The following is a 19,553-nucleotide window of genomic DNA, read 5'->3' as shown; positions in this document are numbered from 1 at the left end:
GGTGGAGGTGCTGTTCTCATATTGTTGCCCTGCCACTGAGTATACCTTGGATGGTTCGGTGGAGAACATCCGGTTTATTTTCCTGGCTTCTATCTCTCTGGTATACCTCTTCAGGCGGTTAGCCAAGGCTGTGAGTCTTTGCTTGGCAGTCTCTAAGGCCTCAGGTATGGACAGCCCGTTGTACTTCTTAGGGACTGCTTTCTTCTTCATCCCACGCTTCTGCAACTCTGGAAGCTGGCTAACTTCCCTCCGTGCTGCCTTGATCTTAGCCTCTGGTTGTCATTTCCATGGAGGGTACTGCTCCTTATTGCTGTTCATCTTATAGCCAAGCATCTCAAGGATCACTGCTGCCATGTTATACATCAACTGATTGGTTTCAGTGATGGTACTGGTAGGGATTGTCCATAGAGCTGCATTCGAATCTTCTAATACAGTGGTCCCCATCCTTTTTTAAACCGCGGAATCATCTGGCTTATGTGATCACATTTAATTGGAAATGTATTACAATGGGACCAGATTTTTCATCCGACTAGAGCGAAAATCCAATTTGTGCGACTTTGACTTAGGCGATTTTTACTGTTTAAAGTGGATGAAAAATACAACTCACCATAACGCTGAATCAGTGTGAGCGCTGAGCTTTTCTCTGTGACTTAGTTTTTGCTACCCTGTGGGTTGGCTGGGTTTGGCCAGCACATACCTATACAAGCTTTGATTTCACAGGAGAGAGGCTGCAGAGCCGCGGTGTAGAGCGCCGGAGAGAGCCAGCTTGTTGGCTGGATCCACCTCAATGATATCCCTGGTTTGCTAAATGAAAATGGTAAATGGACTCGTTCTTATATGGCGCTTTTCTACTCTTGTTGAGGACTGAAATATTTAAACAAGTATTGTGTAGGTCAACCAACCGATTTCATTAAACAAGCACGAAGCTTCTGGGTTTAATTTTAGCGGTGACGTATCACGTGACCAGAAGTGTCTTGACACGTCAAGAGAGAGAGAAGTAACGGAGAGAATCTGCCCATTTTTCAAAATAAAACATTGTTCATACTCAGATAATAAGTAAAATGGAAATAATGTAAGTTATTTATTCTTTAAGTGTGGCCTGGTACCAAACGACCCACGGACTGGTTGGGGACCTCTGTTCTAATAGATCTTCAGAGAGTACTTCACGTAGTCTTGGTAGTCGGCGTCGAGGGGTCCAGTTCTCCTTATTAGCCATGAGCTTACATTTCAGATCAGCTGCTCTGGTATTCAGTGTACTGGTTGTTATTCTTGGGGCTTGGTACACAATCTCAGAGTGTGGGGATGATGAAATCTCCCCCCTGATGTGTCATCCTAGCTCCCCCTTGCCGTAGCACTTATGTTGTACCTCATCAATTTGTAGTTGCGATAGTAGTTGCTTCCTATGTTGGAACACTGAACCATTAATTTTATTTATATATATATATATGAAATGTGAGTAAAACCTGCTCATCATTCATCTGCTAATTTGTGCCACTGTGTGTAAATTAAAAGGACCTGGCTGCTTTGTTTAACAGTGAGATCTTTGTTTGTAGATCTGCATGATTTTTAACCTCATTTCATTTTTGTGATTCACTCTAATTTGCTCTGCTCAGTAAAGTTGACCCTAAAGCTGAAAAGATTTAATTAAACGTGTATTCACACTTGCAGTATTACCTTTATAAATTCCACCTGAATTCAGCAGTCAGAGACTCAAATACAGTAAAAGGATTTCAGATTCTGTGACGTTTAGTCAGAGACCAAAATCACAGAAGAAGAAGATCACAGAGGCTCTGTGATCTTCTTCTGTGGACTGTAAAGTTGTATTTTCTTTTACACAGTCTGCAGTATTTCCTTATGCATGACTGCCCCCTAGAGGACATAAACACCACATACAGACAAACTGAGTCTGTGGCTCCAATGAGATCGGTGTTGCTTCTATGATATATTATTACAGTCACGACAGGTTACAGCATTAAAAAGCATCTTTCTGGATGCTCAGAATAAACATGACCACAGCTTTAAATCATGAGGTCAGCATATCTGCAGTCAGTGTAAAAGGACCGATTTAGACACATTCTTCAAACCTGTGATGTCATTTTGAAGTCATTTTAAAGTCATCATAAACAGAGAGACCGTTCTCTTCCTTTACCCACTGCTGAAGTTCCCATTTTTCCTTCCTGCTCTCGGTGGAGACGGATGCATTTTTCTCTTCTCCCCAGCCTTCCCTATCTACCCCTGCTTTTTCTGCTTCGCTGCTTAGAGCGTCTCTTCACACATCCCCGAACTGGAATTTAAACTATGGATCTGGTCAGCTGGTCTCTCAACACTATTGATGGCCAAATTCTCATCACGAGGAGATTGGAAGCAGGGGAACCCTCTTTCCTCTGGTCCCACTACACACCCGGCTGGCTATGTTATGGATTCCCGTGGGGATAGAAGATAACGTTCCTGGCTGCACTGTGTGGACGTGGCATATATATTGATACCAGGATTTTTTTTTCCCAAATTGGACCTGGGGATACCTGGTATCCGAGCAGCTGTTCAGGCCCTAGTAAGGCTGCCTATGAGGGATGCAGAAACAGTACGAACTCAATCAGACTCAGTAGAGCTGAATTGAAGTTGATTACATCTGGAGGAGTGTTGGAGTCTCTGTTCTGAATGGTGGAGTAGAACCAAATTCGGATTATTGGACTTCTGAGAGGTAACCAGAAAACTGTAAGTCTGTCAGCAAATAGTTATGACGGCCTGAACCTAAACAATTGCACTATTTGGAGTTTGGCTCCCAGATGGCCTTGGATGCTGTCTGTCTAAATCGCCTCCTGGAGATGTTTGTAAACAGATGCTCTTCAACAACATAGCCAACTAATAAAGACTGATTGATCATTTTTAAGATAGAAGCATCAATAAATGGAAAGACTTCTTTGAACAGTCTAGTAGGAATGGGATCTAATAAACATGTTGCTGGTTTGGAGGAAGTAACTATTGAAGTTAACTCTGAAAGATCAACTGTAGCCAAAGAGTCTAAACAAATACCAGCAGTGCTGAAAGCAGCCGAACATGAAGAATAATCTTTGAGATGGTTAAAAACTACACTTACTCACACACTCACTTACACACACACACACACACACACACACACACACACACACACACACACACACACACACACACACACCCTGTATGAACATCCTCAATCACAAGCTTCAGTTTCCGTTATGTGCTGTTATCATTGTTCAGTGATTTTTGTGCCATTACTCATGGCTGTAATGGTCTGTTCTTTGTGTTTAGGTGGAGGCACAGTCACCCTCTACTATGGAGGACACAGAGAACAGAGCTGTGTTTAAATTCCCTTTAACAGTTTGTGTCCTACATAACAGATTCAAGCTGAGTGCATTCATTAGAATTAAAATTTAGATTTTAATAACATTTGTGTTCTCCTGTATTATTTTATCTGATTACAATAATATATAATGAGGTTCAGTTAGCTTTACAGAACAATAGCAGGTAGAAACGTCCTCCAAAGAACTACATTTACTTTCTTACTTTGAATACATTTCAGAGCCTGTACTTTTTTACTTTTACTTGAGTAAAGAAGTTGAACCAGTACTTCAACTGTTACCAGAGTAGTTTTTAACACAAGTACTTGTACTTCTACTTAAGTACAGAATGTCAGTACTTTTGCCACCTCTGATCTGAGATTATTCTGCATCACAGCAACTTTTGGGGAAAAACCGAACTCTGAAAGTTTTGACTGAATATTAGTGTAAACTGGAAGCAAAGGTTAGCTCACAGAAAGCTCTTAAAGTCAGCAGTACTTAGATATTCCCGTGACGATGCGACACAGTTTGTGCTTCATTGTGTTTGTAATGTGCGGCTGAACAATACATACGTGTAGCGGGTGTATTTAAAATGTTAAGATATTTTTTTATATTCCACCAAGAATCCATCCCCTGTTATTTGGTTTTGTTGTTATTTTTCATATATATGTATGTATTTGTTTTCTATGTTATGTTTTGGGAGCTTTTATTTTGTTATGTCACTTCGACTTCCCTTCCATGTCACTTCCGGTGGTTTCGGGCCTCCCTCTCCTCAGTCGGCAAGAGGCGCTGATGAGAGGAGGTGAGGTTACGTTCGTCCTTCTGGTTATGGAGTGATTTAATGTGTTAGAAGTGTTAAAATACGGCTCAAACCTTGCTTGTTGTGCTCATAAATTAAGTGTTGAGACATTGTTGATTGTTTTTAGTGTGAATCCCCTTTTTTTTGTGAGTACAGCACTCGATTGCAACAAGCTAGTATTAAGCTAGGCTGCAAGAGCATACAGGCAGCTTCTCATGTGTTTGCCGGTTTGTTCTCTAGAGGGCGTGCATGCAGAAGCTCCATGAGGTCGCTGTACTAAAATTGCGTTTATATTCACACAGGTATGTGAGCTCCCTTTTATTTATAACATGTATATTTGTTTTTGTTCATCTTTTTACTCTTTTGAACTTACTGTATAATTATTTATGTTCTTGTTTGCTGTTTATTCATTGTTCTGGAAAAAGTTCATATAAACAGTTGCCACTGTTGTGTCAGGTATAGGTTGTCCCTAAGAATTGTTTTGTTAAATTATTACTATATGATCACAAAACTGTGTATTTTTGTTTATGTATTTCCAAGTTTTTATGTGTTTTATAAGATGTGCTATCATAGCGCACACCTCGTCAGTCGGCAAGAGGCGCTGATGAGAGGAGAGGGCGTGCATGCAGAAGCTCCATGAGGTCGCTGTACTAAAATTGCGTTTATATTCACACAGATGTGGGAGAATAAACCTGCCTCAGTCGGCAAAGAAACAGACGACTCCTTTAATTCTTTATTGCCAACACAACGCAGAGGGGTTGCCGCAGCCTGGAGTGCAGAGGCAGTGTGGCGCCGGTTACATACGCATATAAAACACATTCCTCTAGATTCTATATTATAAAACCTGCTGTGAATAAAGAGTCAAACATGAAACTCTGAACATCACCTCCTCCCGATCAGGTGATGTGAGCAGCATCAGTTACCATGGTGATGTAGCAGGTAAAAGAGAGCCGCTTTAGTGACACAGAAATCTCAGACCCCCCCCCCATCACACACTACCCCCATTTCTCATGTCTCCCACTGCAGTGGTGGAGCTTGAAATCATGAGGTCAGCGTATCTGCAGTCAGTGTAAAAGGACCGATTTAGACACTTTCTTCAAACCTGTGATGTCATTTCAAAGTGTATCGATGAACAGAGGCGCCGTTCTCTTCCTTTACCCGCTGCTGAAGTTCCCATTTTAAATTCCATCCTGCATTTCCTCCCTCAGCTCGGTCTTCCAGCGGCGCATCCCGAGGCTCAGATTTCCAGTTTAACATACCCAGAACATTGTTCCGTTACCGGGTGATCGGGAAAAACGGGCACGAAGCTGGTTATTAATTCGCAAAGTTTCCCGTGTGCGTTCACGTGAACGGGGCGGAGCGGCGAGCATACGCGTACACCTTTCCTTCCACAGGAACATATCCGTGAGTGCGCCTACTTCCTGTTGCTGGAGCACATCAGAACGCCGACACTTCAAACTGGATCCATAGATTAATTTTTTTAATCGAGTCCCACCCCTAATATACACACACACACACACACACACACACACACACACACACACACAGTGTATTATTGCTGGTATGAATTGAATATACTATAGAATATACAGAAGATGAATCCAGACTTCCTGGATTTGTCTGCACAGCAGTCCCATCATCAGTAACATCCATCAGGCTGTGTCGGTTCCTACAGCTTTGATTTATGACTGAATTTAATAAACTCAATGAAACCTCGTCAAACTGAAATAAATCATAGTTTGTCTTTTCGCCATTATCACCGTGATTAGACTTAACAGCGCCCCCTGTTGTTACATTTGCGAAGCGTTCTTTAACCGTAAGTCACGTGACAGCCCTTCATCATTCTCCCATATGTTCAAACATCTTAAAATGACCAATGCTTCCTGATGCTTCCTTTTTCAGCAGCGTTTTTTTGCTGAGTCAGCTGAAAGAAGCACACAAACACAAACTGCTGCATCAGCACATTTAATCCTCCTCAGAGAGAAAAGCTCAAAATGTCCAAATCTGCAAACACAGAAATAAAAAACTGCGTGATTTAAATCAAACATTATCCTCATTAACTTTCTTCAGTTCTTTATGAGGTCTGGAGTTACTGTAATAAGGAAATGGAGTCTCACACATCTTCTAAATGATCTTTAAAGTTTCTGATGAAGAAAGTGGAAACCCAAGGAGGGGGCGGGGCTGTTCTTCTGAGCTTTGATCATGTAAACCAGGTTTTTTTCCTACGTTTTTCCCTGAGTTGTAATCATGACAGAGGAGGAGACATTTATGTGCAGGTATTGTTTTTAATGTTCAGCTGAAGGTGGAGCTCTGAGAGGAGCCAAGGGCGGAGAAGCAGGACTGAATGTGGAGCTTCAGCAGCAGCTAACAGCCCGGTTACCAAAGGAGCTTCAATCACGCTTCGATCAGAGAGCCTAAAGAGCTCAGGTTTGACCTGATGACCTGTTTGAAGTGACGTCACTCTCTGGAACCGGAAATCTGTGACAGCGGATCAGGGAAAGCAGAGCAGGGGCGGAACACGGAGCAGATTCTGGATCAGCTCACTTCGGGCTTCACTCGGTTTTCTGTACTACGAAGGTGGAGCGCTTCTTACCGGCTCCATCACCGCCTCATGCTGATCAACAGGTATGACATCACCGCCTGCTTACCGCTCATTTCTCCCGAGAACAGCGTCCCCATCCCCGGAGGGTCCGTCAGGGCTCCGCGGGGAGAGCAGGAGGGTCTGATGAGCATCAATACAGATTCTGACACTTTAACTTTATTCTTGATTTATTTTCCTCTTTTATTGTTCTGTAATATTAAAATATGAGCCTAAACAGGACACCTCCACTGTACCTGCTGATCTCAGGTCAGATCTGAAACCTCAAACAGCAGCTGAGAGGATAAAAAGGGAAACTATCGGCAGCAGCTTCTGTTCACTTTCACTTTCAGCGTGTTGTCAGAGTGATGGAGATCCTCTGCGGGGAGAATATGTTTATATGTGCAGCTTGTTGACTAAAACCTCAGAATGAAGCGCAAACTGTGCGTCACAGGAATGCGCGCGTTTTGATTCGGTGATGATTGCTACTGAGTCTCTGTGACGCTGCTGGAAACACCAGAGGTGGCAAAAGTACCGACATTCTGTACTGAAGTAGAAGTACAGATACTTGTGTTAAAAAATACTGTAATAAAAGATGGTTCAACTTCTTTATTCAAGTAAAAGTACAAAAGTACAGGCTCTGAAATGTACTCAGTAAGAAAGTAAAAGTAGCTCTCTGGAGGACTTTACCAGCTATTTTTGTGTGAATGATGGTAAGGTGGGCATGTGTGTGCCCCCGCTCCTCCGGCTCGGTGTCCATCACGTTCCGTGGGTCACACAAAATAATAAAGCAGTATTATTACACGAGAATACAAACTGTATGAACCTGTTATGTTGGACACAAGCTCTATTTTCTGTTGCCTACATTGTGGAGGGTGACTCTGACTCCACACCTAAACACACAAATTAATGTAATCAGGGCTTACAGTGGGATTCAGCAGGTGGAGGAACCCTAAGTTTAGCTGTAGTGACTGTGTGGGGAGAAGGATCACAACTTTTTATTGTGAGCGCCATTAGATTTTCTTTGTGTACAGGCTGTGGCGTGTGCTGCAGCTGCTCTGAGGTTTACTGCTCTCTGTGGAGTTACACAATTCACTTCATCAAGATGTAACCCAGTATTTGTCACGGTCCTGGGTCGGTGGAGCAGTGTTTTGACTTCTTGTTGTGAAGTTCTGTTTTTGTTGTATTTTCTGGTTGTGTTTGTTACTTTTTCTTATGGTTTATCTTCTCAGTTTGTTGTAGTTTTGTGTCTTTTTGGTTAAAGTTATTTTTTTGTTGTTCTGATTTCTCTGTGTTCAGGTCTTCTCGTGTCTTGACCCGTTTAGTTCCCTGTGTGCCAGTCCTCTGTGGTGTCCAGTCTGTCTGTACTGTGTTGGGTCACTTCCTGTTTTATTTTGACAGTCTTGTGTTCCCTTTGTGTTTACTTTTGCTTCCCCTGTTATTAGTTTCATTTGTTTCAGCTGTGGTTTCCACTTGCCCTGGGCCATATTCCAAGAAGCATGTTCAGCAAACTCTGAGTTTCCTGTTCCAGAACAGTTGATCAGAGTTAGTTCAATCAGTATTTAAGCCCTCAGTTTTTCTCTGGTCCTTGTAGAATCGTGCCCCCCCCCGATGTTATTCTAAGTGTGAGGCAGCAGTGCTAACCACTGCGCCACCATGCTGCCCTGGTTGAGATTCAGTTGTTCTTATTTTCTTCAATTAATGATGAGTAGTAAGATGTCCTAGCTTTACGGAGGGCTTTTTTTATAGAGCAACAAACTCTTTTTCCAGGCTAAATGAGCATCTTCTAATTTAGTGAGACGCCATTCCCTCTCCAGCTTACAGGTTATCTGCTTTAAGCTGTGCGTTTGTGAATTATACCACGGAGTCAGGCACTTCTGATTTGAAGCTTTCCTTTTAAGAGGATACACAGTATCCAAAGTCGTACGCAGTGAGGATGTAAAACTATTGACGAGATAATCGACTTCACTGGGAGCAGAATAATATAATCTCTGAGCACATTCTCTTCTTGGCTTCCAGTTTCAGTGACTGACCCATAGCAGTGGACCCTACAGAGAAGATGAAGCATCGATATAAAACAAAAAACACCGTCAAAGAAACAGCAGAGTCACAGGAGGACGAGCAAGAGCTGCTTAAAGACAGATGAGAACCATCTGATCCCAAAAGTCAAGAAGACCCAGCAGAAGAAGACGCAGTCATAGCAGAAGAAGAAGAAGAGGAAGACACAAATGACACACCTGAAACAGGTGATATTAGATCAGGATTTCAGCTGATCCCAACATACAAGAAAAACCATGTACCATTTTCTCAACAGCAAATGGGTCTGATGCGACCTCTACCCCTGAAACTTGTATCAAGTTTAACAGAACGTACTCCACCATCTTCTGCTGTCGCTCCACCCTTTGTTCATCATAGCTTTTATGAGATGTCCCCACAATTCAACGTAACAAAACCAGACAGTCTAACCAAGGAGCAGGGAATCAAACCTTTATCACTGGACAGCAGTCTCTTGTCCTCAGTGGACTCCAGGCACACGACTGTTTTAGATAAACGATGGTCACCAGAGAGTTCACATCCCAGATCTGTGACCAGATATTCTAATGCTGAATATGAGCCATTCTCCTATTTTCCACCAAACATATTGTGTCATCGAGGTCAGCCATCATTTAATTACAGTGGATGTTTTAGTGTTGATGATTTTCAAGGTCAACAATCAAAGCAAACTGATCAAAGATCAATGGCGTCAAAAACAACTAAAATGTCAGATCTACTGCCTGTTTCTCTACAGTGTGCTGAAGGCAGTTATCTCTCCTGCTGGGATGGACCTTCTACCTTCAGTTCTGCTGTGATTTCAGCACCCCCACAACACGAGGATGCTAATCTGTGTGAACCTTTAAGAAAAAGAAGTACGTCATTGTCCAAGCACAGTGACTTAGAGCTCTGGCCTACATGGTCAAATAAACATGTAGTGGTGGGACAACCAGAGGGATCACTCCCAGGAATCTTTAATCCAAGTCCACCATCATTTCATTCTGACTCTTGTCCTCTTACTCCAACGTTGTTTGAAGTTTCTCAGTATGAAATGGATCAAAGCAGGGATTCATCAGCAGAAACTAATGAGAGATCAGAACAGCTGACTGATCATTTTCAAGAGGTCAAAGACTTTATATTTATCAGCCTCTAAACCTAAAACAGTATACTATGGCTGGAGATGCCAAAGTAATCCATTTATTCCCATCCCTGATCCCTGCCCTCAGTCCAACAGCCCCCCTCTTGTTTATTCTCCTGAATGCAGCGATGAAGAAAAGCTAGAAGAAGAAGCTGCTGGAGGTTTCCTTTGGGGAGCAGAATGCAGTCCAGCTGCTGACAATATAGACAGAGCAGCAGCCTCACCTGTGAGAGCTGAGTATGTGTCAGCTACCAACACCCTGCCACCCAGCTCCCATCTCCAGGTCTCCTCCTCCTGCCTTTTTGCCAACAGAATGAGAACTGTGACTCTCCCTCCAAAGGATAGGCTGTTAAATGTACAGTGTTCCTTCATTGATGGGATTTCAGGACCTGTTCTCAGCAGCCTGATGGACAAACTGCTGGAGAAAACAGTGATAACTGATGCTGAGAGGGAGGAAGCTGATGGAAAGAAGGGAAGGGAAAAAGCTCATCTTATTGACACAGTGAGAAGGAAAGGTGAAGCTGCCAGTTCAGAGATGATCGAGCGTCTCAGTGAGCTCGACCGCTTCTTCTGCAAACATCTTGGGCTGATCTGAAGCATCAGTCAGTGCTGCTGAATCTGAGCAGACAGTCTTATGTTAGATCATCAATAAACAGCAGTGGGTTGTTCTGAGCCTTCTCTGTACTTTCTTCATCATTGTGTTACAGACTGATCGGGCTGGATGTCGATGTTTTTGTTTTCCATAAAAAGGATCCCGTGGGGATCAAACTATGTGTTGCTGTTGCCTCTGAAATATCCACAAGTATAACTTATGATATATTTCTTACATTTAAAATTATGACATCACTTTACTTGAACAATGTAATTCATGTTTTTTGTGGTTTGGGGTTCTTATTTTGTGTTCTCTACATCTGTGTCGATATTCTACTGTTCTCTGTATTCCAGTGATTTTGTTCTTTTACCAAAATTTGTTGTTAAGTCACCTTCAGGATGGAGAAGCATCCAGCTCCCTGTGGGATCCTCAGATTTTACAGCTTTCTTTCATGCTTCTATTGGCCGACATTTGTATTCAGATTTATTTCCATATCGTTTGGCATCATCTCACTCTGTGTGTGTGTGTGTGTCATAATTCAGTAACCACTGAATTATGAATCAAAGACATTTTTGCTGCTTCTCTCTTGCCCATGCTTTCATCATGCTGACAGACTCCACTGTATCAGGATGGACGCTGAAGCGCAGCCTTGAATTAAAAACGTTTGTAGGTCTCTGTAATTTTTGGATTGAATCGGTTTCTTTTTCCCTCGTACTGAGGTGTCAGCGAATCACCTGACTGGACTGTGAACAGGTCAGGTGATTCATTTCAGGAATGAAGTAGTTGCTGGTTCGGATGTCATATGATTGTTTTCACCCCAAAGCTTCAAAGGTTCTTCGGGGCTGTAATCCTGGGATTGAAGCTTCAGTCGCACTGCCATCACTGCTGATCGCTACACTACAAACCCACTACATCAGCTTCCATATTCACAATAACTACATAAGTTCATTAAGCACATGTAACGAAGAGGTTTTTCATTACTTGTTTATATTCATTTGTATGTTTGGGTATTAAATGTTGGGACACATTTGCACTTTATTAGCACTCAGCACTTTTTGACATACACTCAAAAATGAGGACTCTTAAATATTTATTGATTCTTTATTGAGTATTTTAATTAGTATAGTTCTGTCTTCCAGGCATGTGAGCAGTTACTCGGTGTGTGGCAGGCAGATGCTGTAAAATAAAGAACTAGTGTTAGCCACAAATGTAATTGACCTGTGGTTAAGACAAGTGTTGGTATTTAACTTATGCAGTGGCTGCCAATATAGGTGCAGATATAGTGCAAGTGGGTTTGTGGTGTAGCAATCACTCACCTGTTTCTTCTTTGGTCCTTCCAGGGTGTGTTCAGGCATATGTGTCCCAGAGGGTCTGAACACTATTTAAAGGTTCCGGGAGAGACCAAGGAGGAAATTGGGTTGGGGAGTTGCTTGGGATTTTTTAGGTGTTTTGTAGGGGTACTTGGTTTTATTGTAGATATTGGGTTATGGTGATGGTTTTAATTGTAAATGTTGTTGTTTGTTTGTATATTTTTATTGTTGTTGGTAAAATGTGTGATACTCCTGCAAACTGTGTAGCAAGGTGTGGCTCATCAGCAGCGGGGTATAAAAGGGGCTGCTAATTGCCCAGTCAGTAGTGATGGGCAAAGCGAGGCTTTGTGAAACACTGAAGCGTTTGAAGCATTTGTGCTGGAATTGTATCGAAGCTTCGAAACAATCTGAAACCATCTGCACAGTGACACCTGCTGGACAATTTTGTTATCGCCACATCTGCTGTTCAATGAAACAACAACACAGACGCGCCCTGCACAAGTCCAAACAAAGCTCCTGATTATACCTGAGTATCAATAATTATGATCAGCACATGTTTTGGAGGAACAAGGAGACTGTTAAAGACATTGAGCTGCAGTGAACAGAGCGCTTCCAAAGTGTCAAACACTGTTTTCTCTCTGTTAACATTCGTGAGGCTGTTTCAGCTGCTCAGTAATTCAGTGGAACACACAATAAACCAATTTATAAAATACTGAGAAAAGATGCTGTGTTTATTGTGGTAACCACACAGCTGTCTTTAGCCTCAGTCAGCTTTGTTTCTTATTAGTGCTGGAAAAAATAAATAAATAAAAGTTTGGATGTTTTTGGTTGACTTTTAAGCTTTCTGGGAGTTTGTGTCATCAGGTTTTCACCCTCTTAAAAAAAAAAAAGCTAGAAGCTGGTGCAGCTTTTGGCTTTATTTTATATTCATTCAAAAATAAATGCTAAAGAAAAACAAAATCTTTTCCTTCTTTAAAATAAAAGTTAAAATTAAGTTTTCATGGGCTCATTCTGGCCAGTCTCAACAGTCCTTTTCACATCTTCACGCTGACCAATACAAACACTGTCCTGTGAGATATTTATACCAGAAGCCGCAGTGGGGATCAAAAAGAAAAAAACTCATTTGTCATGAGAATTGTTAATAAATAGATCGCCTGGACATAGTTTTTCTTGATTTTAAAAAAATTTAAAAGCAAATTTAAATTGGACACAAATTTAAAAAAATTTTCAGCAGGAACCTCCTGCTGTGCAGTGTGCGGGTCGCAGGTCGCAGCATCAGCGTTATGGGCGGTTTCAGAGGTCCAGGCCCGTCCAGTCAAGTCACTGAGACCCCTCAGCTGAATTCTACTGATACATTTCAACTATAAATAATTTATACAAGTTCATACAATATGGTAATGAGAAATTTAAATACCGATGTCACTGTGGTGTTCCAGACACAGAAGCATTGAACCCATAGAGTAAAGGGGGTTTAGAGTTAATGTTGTAGTGACGGTGCTCCTGTGTGGTGGAGGTTGGTTGTATTATTAAGTTGTAGATGAAAGAAAAATAACCAGTCGCCACTGGGGGGCGCTTGTGTGGAGAACTGCGGGGTAGAGAAACAATAAAAATGGTTGCCGTGTGATACTTCCAGTTGTCTGCTTGAAAAGTGTTTTATGGGATCCAATCTCATACACAATAGTCACCAGTAAATTATTGCAGTGCGATCTCAGTTTAATTATCTGGCTCGTCGCTTCTGCAGCGATCGTGGTGACCAACATGACTGAGGAGGACACTGAGCAGAGGGTGGATGCAGGTCAGACTGGGGGAACTTCCTCTAATGTCTGAAAATAAATAGAGGTCATTCAGCACATACAGAAACAAATGGAGGATTTTCAGCGCTCACAGCCAGCTGTTCCAGCACGAGTTCGTTGATCCATTTTTACACCGAAAGAAATGTTTCTGCGGTTTGAAAAAGGATCTCCTATATCGTTCTTCACAGTCCACAGAAACAATAATGAGTTACACGTGCGTGTGTCTGCTTTTATAAAATAGAAGCATAGGTTAAAACATAATAATAATTCGGCAATTACAAGGCCTAGCTCAAAAAAAAAAAAAGAAGAAGAAGAAAAACAAATGAATCCTGGCGCCTCAGCCGCCTGGAAACAGCAGGAGTGAAACGCACCGAAGCCCCGCTTAGCCACGGTCACGTGACGTAGGTGTTTTGAACCAGGTTTCGGAGCAGTGTTTCGAAACACCTGCGCTTCGGAAGCTCGAAACAGTGTCGAAACTTCTGTGTCGAGCTTCCCATCCTTATGAAAAGGTCACACCTGCTTCACAAGGCAACTGAGTTAATTGTTTATATTGAGCTTTGAGAGATAAAATGGAAAAATGTGGTATAGAAAACAAAGTCTGCCTGCAATGATTTAAAGCCCTGCCGCTCATGGTCATCTTGGCGTCACACCACACTTTTCTTAGCTACGTGCTAATCAGTTACATTTGTGGCTAACACTGGCTCTTTAGACTGAGTAGCTGCTCAAGTACCTGGAAGACAGAACCACACAAATCATTCAAATACTCAATAAATAATCAATAAATATATAAGAGTTCTCATGTGAGTCTGTTTCTTAATGTGCTCAGACGTTTAATACCCAAATAAGAATACAAATTACTCTGAAGAAGGAAGGAAACAGTTCTTTGTTACATATAGAAATGATTGTATGTCTCATGACTGATGCTGTTTATTTTATCTGAGGAAAAAATGTTTCATTTGTTCATCAGAGTTAATCACCATTTGGTAATGTCTCTGGTGCAGGTGGCATAAGGTAGTGATGAGAGTGTGAAACTGAAGGTGCTTCGAACCCTGGGCTCATGAGTCCATAGAACCACTGCTTCAAAGCTTCGGGATGAAAAAGAATCACGTGACATGTGACATCTGAAGCAGCAACCGCTTCATTCCCGCCTCATCTTGTTACGATTGAAGTAGTGAAACAGTCAGCCAGGTTCATGCGTGGGGGAAACCCTTTGTTTAATTCGACCTCATAACCAGCTTCATGTGTCTGTTTATCCTGATCAGCAGTGTTAGGGTGAGTGAACCATATCAAATCTGGAATAATCTCTGATCACATTCTCTTCTTCCAGGTTCAGTGACTGATAGACAGCAGTGGACCCTACAGAGAAGATGAAGCATCGACACAAAACAAAGAACACCTTCAAAGAAAAAGCAGAGTCACAGGAGGACGAGGAAGAGTTGCTTAAGGACAGACAAGAACCATCTGATCCCAAAAGTCAAGAAGACCCAAAAGAAGAATACATGGTAGTAGCAGAAGAAGAAGGAGACACAAATGACACACCTGAAAGACGTAATATTAGATTAAGATTACGGCGGATCCCGAAGTACAGGAAATACCAGAGATCAGAGAAATTGGGTGTGATGCCACCTCTACCCATGACACCTTTATCAAGTATAACAGAACATACTCCACCATCCTCTGCTGTCGCTCCACCCTTTGTTCATCATAGCTTTCAGGAGACTTCCCCACAGTTCAATTTAGAAAAACCAAGCAGTGTAACCAAGGAGCAGGGAATCAAACCTTCATCACTGTGTGACAGTCTCTATGACTTAGTGGACTCTGCTTCTTCCGCCTTTCACTCGTCTGCTTCAGGTTCACAACTCATATCCGGGACGAGGCAATTTGAATCTCTTGCTGAACATGAGCCACTATCCGATGTCGATGTAAACAAATTGGATCATCAAGATCAGCCATCATTTAATTGTGCTACTTGTTTTGGTTCTTATGTTTTTCAAGATCAACAATCAAAGCAAACTGATCAAAGATCAATAATGTTAAAACCAACTGAAATATCAGATCTACTGCCTGTTTCTCCGTATCGTGTTCAAGTCAGGTATCAGTCTAATTCAGCCTCCTTCAGTTCACGTGGACCTACCTTCAGTTCTGGCAGAGGTTCATCACCCCCACAACCTGAGGATGTTAATGCGTGTGAACTATTAAGAAAGAGAAGTACGTCATTGTTAGACCTCTTACCCACATGGTCAAATGAACATGTACATGTGGGACAACCAGAGGGGTCATTCCTCAGAACTTTACCTCAGAGTATGTTTTCATATCAACCAGGCTTTTCTCCTCCATTAAACTCTGAAGTCTCTCAGACTAAAGAGGAACAAAGCAGCGACTCATCAGCAGAAACTAATGAGAGATCAGAACAGCTGGATTATTATATGCCAGAGGTTACAGAGGTTTTACATTTTCCAGCCTCTGAACCTAAAACAGTATACTATGGCAGGAGATCCCACAGTAATCCACTCATTCCCATCCCTGATCCCTGCCCTCAGTCCAGCGTCCCACCTCTTGTTTATTCTCCTGAATGCAGCGATGAAGAAAAGCTAGAAGAAGAAGCTGCTGGAGGTTTCCTTTGGGGAGCAGAATGCAGTCCAGCTGCTGACAATATAGACGGAGCAGCAGCCTCACCTGTGAGAGCTGAGTATGTGTCAGCTACCAACACCCTGCCACCCAGCTCCCATCTCCAGGTCTCCTCCTCCTGCTGCTTGACTCGTTCTCACAGCGCGCCGTCACTGAGCAAAATCCCAAAGAACAACTTCAGACGAGCAGCAAGTTTACCTGACATGAAGCTGAAGGAGTTTACACCTGCCATCAGCGCTGATGACTGTGATGATGAAACCTACAGCTTCCAGTGCTCCTGCCCGGGCCTGTACCAGTGCAGTGTGAGCAGCCTGGTGTTTAACATGAAGGGAGAAGGGGGCGTGGCCTACAGGACCGTCCCTTGGAACAGGAGGCTGCTGGCCCAGCACCACAAGAAGCCTGCAGGACCCCTGTTTGACATCAAGTGTCTGCAGCAGTCTGTGTGTCAGCTCCATCTCCCACACTGTGAGATCATCTCCACAGGTGGAGGTCGGTCCTTGCAGGTCGCTCATGTCAGTGATGAGGGCATCGAGTTCATCAGCCCTCACCAGGTAACAGAGACTCATGTTGTTGTAAACATCTCAGGGTTTTCTGCTTATGGTAACGTCAAGGATGAAGACTCTCCCCCTGACCCGGTCCAAGCTCTGGTTCTGCTCTTCTACAAACCCCCTGAAGATCCTGATCTCAGATCTGTCCTCAGTGTACTGTTGTTACCCAGGAACATTGTGTTTCACAAAATTCAGCGTGACCGGAGGAAGTTAGACAAAAATGAGAGGTACTTAGAGACGTCCCCTCACTGTAAACTGCATCCAAAGCAGGTTTACGCTCTGTCCACGTCTCCTGAAGACGACCTGATCAAAGTTCAGCCAAAAGAAGCAGAGTTTGATGACGAGTACCATGAAAGCTACTTCCCATCCTTCCAGGTGGTCTTAAAAAGAATCCTTACAGATGTTAACCTCACTCTGAGAGACAGCAGCAGCTCCAGCTGTGTTTGGGAAAGAGAGGTTTGTCTTTTACCCTCCGGAGTGAAAACTTTGGAAACTGGTCCTAAAAAGAGACCGTCAGATCTGCGGAGCTGCTTCATCAGAAGAATATCAGGACCTGTTCTCAGCAGCCTGCTGGACCAACTGCTGGAGAAAAGGGTGATAACTGATGCTGAGAGGGAGGCAGCAGACACAAAGCAAAGCAGGAGTGACAGAGCTCGCTTTGTTTTTGACACTGTGAGCAATAAAGGTGAAGCTGCCAGTTCAGAGATGATGGAGTTCCTCTGTGAGGAGGACCCCTTCCTCTGTGAACACCTCGGGCTGAAGCAAAATGGAGAGAAGGCTTCCTAACAGCCGCTGTCCTCACTCACTGCAGACAGCATCCTCAGATTTGTACTCAGCTGTTCATCTCTCTGAAGATGTTCCTGTAATCTGAAGGATGCTTTAGGTCTGGATGATCTGATACTCAGTAACCATGGAGATACATTTAAATGCTAAATTTAAACATTTTCCTTTAAAGTGTTTATCAGATATTGTGATTTTAGATTGCTCTACTTTTTAATACACTTTTATAACTTTATAAGTTGATTTTTTTTTTTAATGACTGTACTGCACATTTCTGATGTTATTATCTGTATTTTAGTTTTTACTGAAATGCTGTAATATGATGGTTCTGTATCGTTCTCTTTTTATGGCATACGCTGTTAAACCTGTAAGTAACTGAATTATTCTGGGCACCAGAAAAATACCATTAAAGGAGTTTGAACCTGCCTTCTCTCCAACATCAGTGTCTGACCTCACAGATGTGCTTCTGGAAGAATGGTCAGAAATTCCCATAAACACTCCTAAACCTGTGGAAAGACTTCCCAAAAGAGCTGAAGCTGTTATAGCTACAGATTGGGGGGCCCACATCATGTTAAAACCTCTGGATTAAGAGTGGATGTTACTCAGGGTCATGTGATCACAGAGATGCTGTAGGACAGGACCAGGACTCACACAGTTAGCCTGTCAGCACTTCATCTGCATGTACTTGTAGCTTGTTTGGAAACTTCTGTGTTAAAGCAGACAAAATATTGAAGACAGCACATTGAAAATGCTTTTTCAGCTGGCTTTGAATGATGTCTGAGGAAGTTATTGAGGTGAAGGTGAAACTGTAAACAGGATGCAGTGCAGTGATGTGGTGGCTGAGTTCACTTCATACTGGAGTTGGCAATAAATCAAGAAGCCTTAATAAAGGATGTTCCAAGTAGTAAATAGTATTTGGGTCATTAGCAAAGTTGTAGTAAATTAATGGCAGCCAATTATTCCCTTTACAGCAGGATGTGAAGGTGACGGGTGCAGCTCGGAGATCACACACAAAGAGGAAGCGTCTGACTGAATGTGCCACACAGACTTTCAGCAGTCAGTAAGTAAAAGAAGAGGACAGCCTGGATGAGTGTTTTATGATGGTTTCAGTTTATTATGGAGTCACACTAAGATCTATTTCTGCTTTTACATTAAATCTAACTTTTTAAATTAATTGAGTTTTGTATTAACACATCTATACGATAGTGTTTGCTGCAGTTTATGGCCAATAAAGCTGTATTTCCTCTTTTACAAGTTACAGTATTTCCTTATATATGACTGCCCTCTAGTGGACATATAGACCACACAGATAAACTGAATTTGTGGCTCTAATGAGATCCAAAATGTTTTCCATAGAAATCCTTATTATTGGCAGACTGGATGTACAGAAACACACAGACTGATGCTGAGAATAATCAGACTTCACTTTGCTGAATAACCAAAGTATCCAAACACTGATTATATATGACACACACAGAGCTCAGCCACAGCTTCATACACATATTTATTTATTTCTCCTTTAGTGTGAAAAGGCTACAGAGCAGATTCATCTTCATGTAAGTGTAGTATTCATCAGGTTTGAAAGTTCCTCCATCTTTAGTATTTCTGCATGAAGAAATACTATAAAGATATTCATGTTAGTTCAGTTTGGCTTAAATTCTGTTTCAATTCAAATAATGATCCTGACTGACTTTCTGAGGAATCCCATCCTTTATGAAATCAGGAGCTGCTTTCTAATAAGGAAACACAAACTTACACATCTTCTAAATTATGTTCAAGTTTATGATGTGAAAAACGCAGACATGCAGAGCTTCAGCAGCAGGTAACACAAATAAGAGAAGAGCCTATGTGGCCAATTTATTATAAACACTTTTCAATGATATCAAAGTGCTGAACAAAGTAAATATGTCTCATTTATGCTGAATACTTGTAGCTATGCTTACATCATTATCTGAAAAGAACAAGTGGAAGGAATGATTGATTTACAGTATATACAGTATTAGGATAAAAAGTGGTGTTACTTGAAACTTTTATTGTGA

At 42.1% G+C, this 19,553-nt stretch overlaps 1 protein-coding gene across 4 annotated transcripts; it reads left to right on the top strand.

The window, feature by feature from the left end:
* Positions 1 to 3,917: 3,917 nt before the first annotated feature.
* Positions 3,918 to 17,939, top strand: LOC115799068 (uncharacterized). Of its 4 annotated transcripts, XM_030756013.1 has the most exons (4): positions 3,918 to 4,119; positions 4,357 to 4,418; positions 6,413 to 6,741; positions 14,886 to 17,939. In XM_030756013.1, the coding sequence occupies exon 4, from the start codon at positions 14,926 to 14,928 to the stop codon at positions 17,518 to 17,520; it is 2,595 nt and encodes an 864-aa protein (XP_030611873.1). In that variant the 5' UTR covers positions 3,918 to 4,119; positions 4,357 to 4,418; positions 6,413 to 6,741; positions 14,886 to 14,925; the 3' UTR covers positions 17,521 to 17,939. The 4 variants fall into 4 exon arrangements, 3 of the variants coding, with proteins under 3 accessions (XP_030611873.1, XP_030611874.1, XP_030611875.1); XM_030756014.1 differs by lacking the exon at positions 4,357 to 4,418 and having other exon boundaries at positions 4,104 to 4,119; XR_004021524.1 differs by lacking the exons at positions 3,918 to 4,119; positions 14,886 to 17,939 and adding an exon at positions 8,714 to 11,145.
* The last annotated feature ends 1,614 nt before the right edge of the window (positions 17,940 to 19,553 follow it).

This window comes from Archocentrus centrarchus, chromosome 20, assembly GCF_007364275.1.
Source record: "Archocentrus centrarchus isolate MPI-CPG fArcCen1 chromosome 20, fArcCen1, whole genome shotgun sequence".
In the NCBI taxonomy this organism is placed as follows: Eukaryota; Metazoa; Chordata; class Actinopteri; order Cichliformes; family Cichlidae; genus Archocentrus; species Archocentrus centrarchus.
This window is presented reverse-complemented; position numbering and strand designations above follow the sequence as displayed.